Source organism: Limulus polyphemus, unplaced genomic scaffold (assembly GCF_000517525.1).
Source record: "Limulus polyphemus unplaced genomic scaffold, Limulus_polyphemus-2.1.2 Scaffold92, whole genome shotgun sequence".
Lineage (NCBI taxonomy): Eukaryota > Metazoa > Arthropoda > Merostomata > Xiphosura > Limulidae > Limulus > Limulus polyphemus.
The window spans coordinates 1,142,722-1,154,350 of NW_013665702.1; the positions used below are offsets into that span (position 1 = coordinate 1,142,722).

Genomic DNA, 11,629 nt, shown 5'->3' on the forward strand with positions numbered 1-11,629 from the left:
TATATATATATATATATATATATATATATATATATATATATACCCCTTTTTTTTGACGTGGAATTCGCCACCTGAAGTTAAACAAAAGTAACTTATACTATCCTGTAACAAAAAGTCCCCAGTGAACCAGCAGCAAGTTTACGGACTTAAAACACTAAAATCTGGGATTCGATTTCCCGCAGTGGATAGAATGCAAATAGCCCAATGTGTAGCTTTGCGGTGGGAAAGAAACAAACAACAACATTAAAAATACTTACGTCACCATCACGGGGAAAGTGACAGCAAATCAACAGGAGAATCATACAACCCTATTATTAGGAACTGGGGTGTGAAGCTGGTGTGCTCACCCCGTCATATTGAACAAGATTACCTATTTTCTTTGTTATGTTTTTTTTCTCATAATTCAAGGCCGCATGTATAGAGATTAGTGTTTAAGGCTCGGGATCGGAAGGTCAATGTTGAACCGTAATATGTTGCTGAACACGCTCCGCAGTTTCCTCTGTTATGTATATTTCCCCTCTAAGGTACAGCTGTATGCACGTGCGTTGTTTTCATATATGTAGGCTTGGATATCTAGGAAGGGCATAGATATAGAGAAATAGTGCTTATATCTGCTAGTAATATCCAGATAATATTTGATAGGTTGTTTAGGCAGAGTATTCATAATGAATCTAAGTTTCAAATGGACAGCAACTGCCTGTTGTAGAAACCTACAAATGTAGAGGACGACGTTTCGAAAGTCCTCCGCCTTTCGTCTTCAAGCGGAAGACTTTAGAAACACCTTCCTCTACATTTGTAGGTTTCTACAACAGGCAGTTGCTGTCCATTTGAAACTTAGAATCAATATCCAAATATGTATACTAACAGATATTATAGCACTATCGTATAAAAGGTACTCCTGGTATAGCATTCCTTGTGTATAAGTAAATACGTCTTGATAAATTAGTTGGTCAATTAAAATTCCGGATAAGTTGACCAAAGCAAGGATGGGTCACCTAACCAAGCGAGGTTAAGATGGAGGAATGAGGAACATGAATTGGTGTCGCCATGTTTCTCAATAATGTGCTAGTGTTAAAGAGTGTGGCAAGTCAATCCTCTGTTGAGTAACTGTAACAGTGTTCTGTTCAGGTGTCACAACGTGATCGATGTTTCGGAGTTTTTACATTCTTTGATAACTTTCCTGTTTTTGTTTGTCACATCATTCTCTGTTTAATTTTGTAACAGTACTCTGTTCATGTGTCACTACGAGATCAATGTTTAGAGGTTTATAACTCTTAAATAACTTTCCTGTTTTTTTTGGCTTGTCAAGTTCAGTTGATTCCTAATAAAAACAAAGAAAATGATATTTATGTAAAATTTATACTTAGAAATATATTTAATAAGGAAAAAAAGGACGTCCCTCCCCCGTCTGCCCTTTTTTCAAGGGAATAAAGATAAAACCTTTTTTTTTTTCAATGCGACTGTGTTTATTTTATTTCTATAGTTTAAAGCTAGATAAAAGACAAAACTACTTCTTACCTGTTTTCCGCATCCAAACTTCCATCGTTAGATAAAATAAGTTTGGATCTCGATGTTTCATCCGAAATTTATTTAGTAGTACTCGGACTACTTCTTTACTCGTAGTGTCACGGGTGATACACAGGGTTTTGTATTCCATGTCGGCACATAAAACACGGGTGTAAATCTTAAGCATCACCTGTAAATCAAGACATGTATATACCGAGCATTTAATTAATTTCTTGTGAAACTAAAAAATATAAACAAGACTGAATCACCCGATTCCACTTTTGTGTTTACAAATATTAACGCTAGATGTCGTGGTCCTAAATAATTTCTACTTTAGTCCAATAACTCGAGAAAATCGATATGGAAGCGATATTAGAAAACTTATGTGAAAACAAAAACTAAGAATACCATTTTAAGCAAGTCCAATACATTATGATCGATAACATTAATTAAAAAGAAATTTTAAAAAACTCAACAGTAACATAGAATAAAAAATATGTTTCGTATTCCGCCTTCAAAATTAAACCAAACCTCAACAGTAACATAGAACGATAAATACGGTTTCGTATCCCGACTAATAAACACAAATATTAAAACCAAGCCTCAACAGTACAAATAATGGTGAATATGGTTTCTTAACATCTTTCTGAAACATAGCTTTAAGTGTAGTATTGGCTGGACAGTAAAATGTGTCACACTTTTTAAATTAAAATTTTTGAAATTGTCTAATTAATTCGACAAGTTGTCTGTGAAATCATTTTAAATTGGAACAGTAATGGATATATTAATGAATGTTAACCGATAGAAACAAGTATTACGTTGCAATAAATAAAACCTTTACGGTTTTGATAGTTTGTCGAATTTCGAGCCAAGATACTCGAAAGGAAAGACAGCTACTGAGTTAGTCAACACAACTACCGCCAACTCTGATTTACTAACAAATAGTGGGACTGACTATTACATTATAATGCCTCACTGCTGAAAGAACGATAATTTTCGGCAACGGGTTTCGATCCCGCAAGTTACGAATTAAGATGGCCCTAATCATCAAGTCAACTTTACAGAAACAACTGTATAAAAAATTATGTCAGGCGTATAAAAGAAATATGATGAAACTAAAGCAAACGGTATATAATAATTTGTATTTCATTTTCGTGTTTTAATACAATGACAGACTGGGCTTCAGATTAACTTCATATCATCTGATAAACGGAAGCCATGACTTATATATTTATCTGTGTAATTAAACTCCCTTGGGCTACAAATAAGTTTTTATCCAAAAATTGAAGAGAAAAAGACTTTCATTTAATTTCAAGTCTCTCTATGTATATTTCACGCCATAGTAGTCTATTAGTTAACATTCGGAACAGATCGAGAGAAAGTCCATTATTTACCAGGACATTTCCGTCAGTTCATGAGCAGCCGTAATCCTGAGATTAAACTGGTATAACAATGCGTCAAGAAAACCGGTTTATATCTGCGGTAAAGTGTTGTGTGATAAATATCACGTAAACTGCAGATATTTTTCCGTACACTCCTCTAAATTTGTCCATTTCGAATTCCAAATCAGAGATGTGTAAAATTTTCATTTCAGGCCTATCCTTTGACTCCCACAGGTCAATACCCAAGAGGTCTTTCGTTCAACGCCGGAATTCGTCAGTAGGGCTGTACGGTGAAAAACAAGTTTGTTCTGAAACTCCACTTATATACGTCGCATAAGACTTTAAAAGTTACGGGTTAACAGACGAAGTATTGGCAACTAGTAGACCTATTGTTTTATCGCAAATGTTAGGCCTACTGCCTACTAGTTTCTAATACTTCTCCACCTTTCGGCATTTAAAGTAGCTTTTAAAGTGTTAGGTGTCATTTAATTATACAGCATCGTTCAACACCCAACCATAACATCGTGAAACTTAACCGACATAATGATGATCGAGTTTTAAATAATTTTCTTACACAACGGATATAGATAATTTGGTGGTGGTAACTTGGTAAGTGACTAACACAGTGTTTGACACATTATCTCCCTTCGTATCTCGAGTGGGGATTAAGTAACTGACACAAGTAAACACTTAAAGAAAATAGGAATTGATGATATATGATTAAATCAAATAAAGAATTTAAGGAAGTATGGCATAGCATATAATTAAAAAAAAACAGAATGCAAAAAGGTCCTAGGACATGATGATTAATTTGTAATCAAATCAAGTAAAGAATGTAAGATAGCTTTAGAACTTTTGTTTTATGTATATACAATGAAAACAAATAGAATATACAAGTAGTGAAACTTGACTGCATATAACAAAACAAGCAGAAAATGGAAGTAGGAACATAAGTAAAACATAACAATTAAAGAAGGTAGTGGGATGACATGTAATAAATTTAATCAGAATTATAATCAGTTACAGCTAGTATGTGGTCAAATACGAAAATATACCGAAATGGTTATGATTGTTATATGGGAAACAGAATCATGTGATCCACGTTTTGGCAAAACGATCTTCTTCGTGATGATATAATTATTCTTTCCGTTATCATTGTTATATGGGAAACAGAATCATGTGATCCACGTTTTGGCTAAACGGTTTTTTTCGTGATCATATAATTATTATTTTCTTTATAGCGATTTTAACATCTTTGTGTTTGTGAGATTCATGACTTATACACGTACTTCTTTGCGTCATTTTTCAACGATGCTTTTTTTGTAAGTATGGAAAGTTAAACTGACGTCAAAAACTCTCTGTTTACAGTTAATGAGCCACATTTCTCTGGTAGATACTCTTTTCTCCACTACTGCCGAAACCGTACTCTTTCTTAAACAATATTGACTGAATTAAGCCTCGAAATCAAATATGAAATTAAATTCTTTGTTGACAGCAAGCATTTGATTATATTGCGACCAATCATATTACGTTTTGGTTTCAAACTGTACTAGAAAAATTAACTGGGTGTCTGTGAAGTCAAACTAGCACTAAGGCGAAGAAGAAACAGGTCATGGACGAAAAAAATAAAGCAAACCACAGACCGATATCTTCAATATTATTTTATACATAAAAATTTACAGTTTTCATATGGCTATACTCTTTCTTTTAAAATGGCGAAGTCATTTCCTTTGAGTGTATGATTGTCTGATCAAGTGAACTTTGATAAAATGTGCTACAATGATTGAATAACAATTTATGAATCAGAAATTTTGTTTACAAAGACTCAAGTGGGGAGATATATTAGTTTAAGTTATTCTGCGTGTTAATATTCTTCTATTTATTTTGGACTTTTTTGATAATATTTCAGTAAGGTAAAAATCACTATTTTTGAATGCGTCTGTCTAGCTGAGTTGATTATTCTTTATTCGTTTTCACATGTTTTGAGCAATTATTGTCTATAATTCTGGAAATCCTTTCCACGAGAAGAATTAAATGTGCAGAACTGCTACAAAATTATAAGCTTTGAACTCAAACTAGAGAGCTACAGTTATTTTAACAGAAACGCAACAGTTTAAAAAGGCTGCACACAACTCCACTCTTCGTTTCGCTAAAACGAACGAGTTTTAAGTTATGAAGAAACCAGATAAAGTACCCATTCCCCTTGTCTGGGTTTTACGAATTCTTAGCACCTGATGAGCACGAGTCCGGTGTCGAAAAAGTATCGATGAACATATAAATAATACAGTGATGAATCAGGAACTTGCGTGGACTCGTGATTAGTATTATGAGCTATGGATCGGAAGTCCAAATTTCAAGTAGCGATTAGGTGCTGAACATGCTTCGCGCTTTTAACTGTGGTGAAGTTATAACTGTTACAAGCAATCCCGCTATTCAACTAAGATTAACCATCTATATAGCACGTGATATAGATAAAGTTGCCCTTTATCTCTTCAATAGTTTGAAATTAGGGATGGTTAAGCATGAGCCTTGTAATTTTTAACCTGACTTTTTAGACCCATGTATCGCACAAGATGGGTCAGCGTTCGAAATTAGGGATGATTATGTACGAACCTTGAAATTTCTGGCCTGGCTTTTTAAACCCATGTATCGCACCAGATGGGTCAGTAGTTAGAGATCAGAGGTGGTTATGTTTAAAGCTTGGGATCTCTGACCTGAATTTTCAGACCCATGTATCACATAAACAGTTGCTCAGGTTGCAAATACCAAAATGAAGTTGGTGAACTGTAATTTTTATCAATTTTATTTAAATCAGAATTAGGTTTATGGTTTTCATCAGCATCACACTGTTTATTTAGCCACTAAATTGTTTATCATTAACCTCGTCCGTACCTTAAAGTTAGTGCAACAAGTGAGCGAGTATATTATAAAGGACAGTGACGTCATATCACATTGCTTTGTTGCATTGACACTTAATAGCTAAAGTTCACAGGAAGAACATCTTGTTGTGATAGCATTCCATTCTTCATAGGTTTCAAACGTGAATAATTTTATTTATGACATTTGGTATTGTATATCAGACATCCAGATTTTAAGACCCCCCACAAGCAGACTAAGCACATTTTACGACATCTAAGTACATAAAATGCTTATTCAAGTCAACCACATGGTAATATACGATCAGTAGATTTTCCAAATGGTTTCGACAAACACTGGAGAGTTTGATTTCAAACTGGATGATCAGTACCCTCACGTATATTAGTTACTTGGCTGGAATCTACCATTGTCAACAAAACCAACAAACATGTTGCTCAGCTTGCAAATATACAGATGTTGTCATCCACTTCCATCAGTTGATTGCTTTTATCTCAAGAAAATAAAACGTATTTAACAATTAAATTGTTGGTAGTATTCATGATTCCTCAAAACGTATAAACCGAAATTGAACTTCTCACGGCAACCTAACAGCGTCGTCATGGAAACACTGCTGAAAGATGAAACCTAAGTTAAACTTCACAAGTGTTGTCACGGAAACATCTCTAATTGCTGAAACCTTACACATTTGTTAAGGAAATTATTATATGCTCATTTTATTACGTCAGAAAACCACCACTCATACTTAGATCTGTTTTCCGGAATCTGAAGTATCCATAGAAATGTCCCATTTATACTGCAAAAGAAAAGAAGTAATTGCTAAACTGGCTTGAAAATTAACATACAGACATTATACCACATCGAGGGACTACTATTTTATTGCATATTTTGTTTTGAATTTCGCGCAAAGCTATACGAGCCGTCCCTAATTTAGCAGTTAAATATTAACCAGTCCGACCACCAACACTTGGGCTACTCTTGTACTCACGAAAAGTAGTCATATTATAACGCGAGCATGTTTGGTAAGACGGGAATTCGAACCCGCGACCCTCAGATCGCGAGTAGAGCACCCGAACCACCTGGCCATACTACATTTAAAATTTTAGAATGTCTATAAGTATAATATATGATAAAAATGTGATTTAAAAGATCTGCTCAAAATGTTAGTAAGAATGAAATATTTTAACATTTTAAGTGTGATATCGCATTTTTAGTTAATCTTATCGCGATATCTTTGTTTTAGGCGCAAAGTTGTATAGTGGGTTATCTGTGCTGTTCCTACCGCAAGAATCCAACCCTGTATTTTATAAGACCTCATACTTATCACTCAGCCACTGGATGGTTGAGAATTACTAATATATATATATATATGTAACCCAATTCTTTTGTTTGTTTTTGTAAAGCGCAAAGCTACAGAATGGGCTGTCTGTACTCTACCTACCGCAAATATTGAAATACGATTTTTTTTAGCGTTAAAAGCCCACTAACTTACCGCTGAGCAACCGGGGCAACCAAATTTTTCAAAATCAACTTTAAGGTAGATTCTCAAAATTGCCCCTCACATCAAAATGATATGTTTAGCAAAAACAAACAAATAAAATTTATCAAATTAATCCAATGTTGCACCAGTAACAAATACACGAAACAAGCTAATTAATAATTATACCATTTGTCAGGAAAATAAAAAGAGTATAGTTTTTAAAGGAACATGCCTGTGGAAATACACAGAATATACGTGTGGCAAGAGTGCTTAGATAATAGAAATAAAAATATTAATAAGAAACTCTGGCCTAAATCATTTAGTGTCATGACAGAAGGCCTTGCAAGGTTCAGCACCTCGCACGTGCATATTTTCCTTGTAAAGGACGTCAAGTAGATTCAGTGTCAGGCGTAGCTTGTTTTGTAAACCAGGTTATACGCTACTGAAGTAGACAGCGATAAGGCCCCTGAAGCTCTCGTTTGCACCAATCAGGCAGGTAACTCTAGTAGTTGCTAACTTAAGAGTCTCAGGAATGTGGACAAAGCAGTTGTTAACAGTTACATAACAAGGGGCGTGTTTGTATTAGCATGCTCTATGGTTGTATATTTGGTACGCGTTATACAGACAAGTATATAGACATGAATTTGTTTCATCTGGGTATGAATCTCACTATTATTTTGTTTTTCATGTAGGCGTAAAAAATACTTAGAGTAAACTTAGCCTGCCTTTCGGAAAGATTCTATGTTACTTTTGTTTGACGCGTGTCAAAACATAGACGATCTAATTATTCATTTGAAACGCGACATGAAGTTTGTATTGGCTAACCACTTTTTATTATAAACCAGATATCTTCTAAATAACTTACAGATATCCCCCCCCCCAAAATAAACATTACAAACTCATACATTTAAATAAAACCGCCGTTCTGAAGGCTACAATCCGCCCTATATCATTATCACCCTTCTGATCTGGGTAGCTTATTTAATCTTATTGTTAATTTTTGTGTTACTTATCTTTATGCATAATTTCATGAAGAGCTTCAACAATGATTAGTAATATACAAAACGTCATTATGGCCACCTGCGTATTTGTCAGTAAATTACCATACAATCACAGCTTTGTCCTCTAGAATTCTTACCACACAAAATATCACTACATCCACCTGACCGCCATAACAAACTACAACTCTAACCACACAAAAAGTCATTATACCCATGTATTTACTTTCACAAACGTAGCTTTGTCCACCAGGAATACTATCATGCATAATGTCATTATATCCATCTGCCTACCACCACAAATTTATCTTTGCCCACCTAGATTATTATCTTACAGAATGTCATTATATGCATCTGCTTGCCATCATAAATGTAGCTTTCTTTCCCAGACTCTTACCATAAAGAATGTCAATATATCCATCTGTCTACCATCACAAATGTAACTTTGTTCAACAAGATTCTTGGCCCTCAGAAAGCCATTTCATCCATCTGCCTATAATCATAAATGTACCTTTTTTAACCAGAACTTTTGTTCTACAGAATGTTATTATATACACCTCTCTACGAGATCCTATTCTTAAACACACTAGTTGTTATATGTTTCAGATATTTTAAAGATTATACCGCGATGAAATTCGTGCAAATTAAGGTATAAGCTTGAGTGGTTTAAAAAATATATACATAAAAAAACAGAAAATCTAGATCTTATCACAATAACTCATTGGTTCCATGTCTTGCTTAATACAGAAGTACTTTCTGCAACATAATTTTTGAAATTAAAAAAAAACATTTTATATAATACAATGACACTGAAACATCATATGACATCTATACATCTTTCGTTATGACATGTCCTGTTCAGGATTTTCTCTGAGTTGATTTATGGAGAATATAGTCCTAAAAACTGATCACAGACTTATTACACGTAGTGGCTTCGTATGAACTGACAACCAAAAGCCTTCATGCGGTAATTAACCATACAAATCCGAAATGGACCCCATCGGCTATTTGAACACATTTTTATAATCGTTTTATACACTAAATTCCTTGCGGTTTGATGTCTTTGTTCGTTACAGGGTTACATTTGAGTCGCACACAAAGAATAAAACAAAAATACATTAACAGTGCCCTTAATCTTACTACTTACTGCTGTGGGTCTCCATGGTGTATTCTATATATAAAATGAGTCGTGGTACCTACTTTGTTAGTCAGTCCTTTACACTGTATGTTGTAACAAACAATGACGTAGAATTACACGATATAATGCAATATGGGTACAACAGTGAATGGTATAAAAACAAGTCGGTAATTTGAGGATTAAGCGGTTGAGTCAATTATCTGTAACGTTAAGGAGTAGTGATAGTCGTTCAGTTAATCTTATATAGGTGGGAAGTAGGTTTTAATTAAATAGTTCAATTTGATTCTAGTAATAATAATTCAGAAACACACAATGCCATGTCATTTAAACCGATACAATCAGAGTGATACAGTTCAGTGCATATTTTTTATTAATTTTGTGGCAAGAAACCCAATCTGTTAGTTTCACGTCAGTATTATACTAGCCACAGTATACTTACATTCTGTTTGACTGAAAATCGATATCCTTTAAACTAGAAACATGGTCAAAATAGCTATAGTTTACGTAAAATCTGGTAGGCGAATTTCTCAATCTATGAAAGGCCAAAAACCCCACTTACAGCGAGGATACCAAACTGATTACCAGAGTGGCCATAGAAGCTTTGTGTAGTTTGTCTGTTACTCATAATTAAGATTAATTATTAATAATTGTAATTATGGATTTTTAAGTTTTCACATAATATTATTCTGTGAACAGTTATGCCATCATTTGGCGTTGCCTTACAGAGAAAGTAAAGGCAGTTTGTGATGACAGTTCATTTAAACAAAGAACATTATCGGTCAAACAACCCTTTTAAAACCAGGATGAAGAAACTAGTAAGCAATTAAGGGGTGTTTAGAACTGTTCATAATGATAAGAAGAGCAATGTTTGTCAGTATACCGTGGACAAACGTCCCTTCTGTACAATGTGACGTAAACAGGACATGCGGTTTTCAGCTACTAGCGAAACTAGGCTAAAGTTATTTCGGCTGTCATCATCCTGACCTAGTAATGCAATGTAAGCAAGGCGTGAGTGTTTATGTATGAACTTTGTTTAACATTCCTGCAACCCCTTCTTTTCTTCAGTATAAAGTTCAGAAACAAATGTAGATATAAAAGTAATATTATAAAGTAACGCAAATACTACTGGATGTAACTAAAATCATTAGTAATTATCATAAAACAGTAGTATCTCCGCCTAAAAAGAAGGCTTTTTAAAGTAAAAGTCAGCTATCAGCGGTGTTATACTAATTATACAGTCTGCTGTAACTGATTGTAACTGTAGTAGTCGGAGTATTATGACTTGGTATATTAGTATTATCAGAAAAACATTTTTTTACAGTTAAATAAAAGTTTTAAATGACACACAACACTTGTGCAGACAGTGTTCAAAGAGTTGTATGTGACGTTGTTCTCATGATGGAATCTGATGAACGAAAACGCCAACAACAAATTAGGCATTTGCAAAATCCAAAACATCATCAAAAGAAAGGCCATCAATCAAGCATCTCTCTCTCTCTCCGGATCGGGATTTAGGTCTTTTACGACCTGGGAGGGTCAGGTTCTAGTAGACCTCTTCCTCCCTACTTTGCTGTTATTATATTTTCTAACTTCTTGGGTTTGGGTTTTGGTTGGCTGGTTTCATTTGTTAGATTCTATTACCTCTTTGCTTTTCAGGGCCATGTCCGTTTTATGTTTTCAAGTTGTATGTGTGTGTAGCCTTATGTTTGCTAGGTATTTGAGTTCTGTGATGTTTGTGGTAGTAAGAGTAATTGTGCTACCTGTGGTAATGTTGATAGTAGTTGTTCTAGCACTATTTTCATGATTAGTGTAATGCAATCCTCTTGGTTTTGGGGGTTATTATATTTTTCCAGGAATTTGTAAAATATGTTTGTGACTGCCATTATTATTTTGTTTGTTAATTCCTCTGTCTTAGCATTAATGGGTTTAGTGTTCTTCTTTTGTTTTGTGGTTTCTTCGGTTTGGGTGTGGGTTTTTACTGCCTGTACAAATGTTTGTGTGGTAGATTGTTTGTTTGTTTTGGTATTCTCTCTCTCTCTTCTCCGGATCGGGAATTAGGTCGTTTTTACGAATTGAGAGTGTCAGGTTCAGGTAGACCAGTTTTGGTGTTCCTCCTCCTCCTCTCTCCGGATCGGGATTTAGGTCATTTTCGACCTGGGAGGGTCAGGTTCAAGTAGACCTCTTCCTCCCTTCTGTGCGGTTGTTGTTGATTTCTTCTGTGGTTCAGGTTTTTTTATGTTAGGCTGGTTTG

The 11,629-nt window shown here is 34.6% G+C and overlaps 1 protein-coding gene across 2 annotated transcripts in view; it reads right to left on the reverse strand.

Moving 5' to 3' along the window:
* Window positions 1–11,629, reverse strand: part of LOC106468895 — a 47,546-nt gene that overhangs the window by 17,484 nt on the left and 18,433 nt on the right. For both annotated transcript variants that reach the window (XM_022398079.1, XM_022398082.1), the window contains exon 2: window positions 1,519–1,696. In XM_022398079.1, the coding sequence (XP_022253787.1) occupies window positions 1,519–1,696 (178 nt within the window). The remainder of the gene's footprint in view (window positions 1–1,518; window positions 1,697–11,629) is intronic.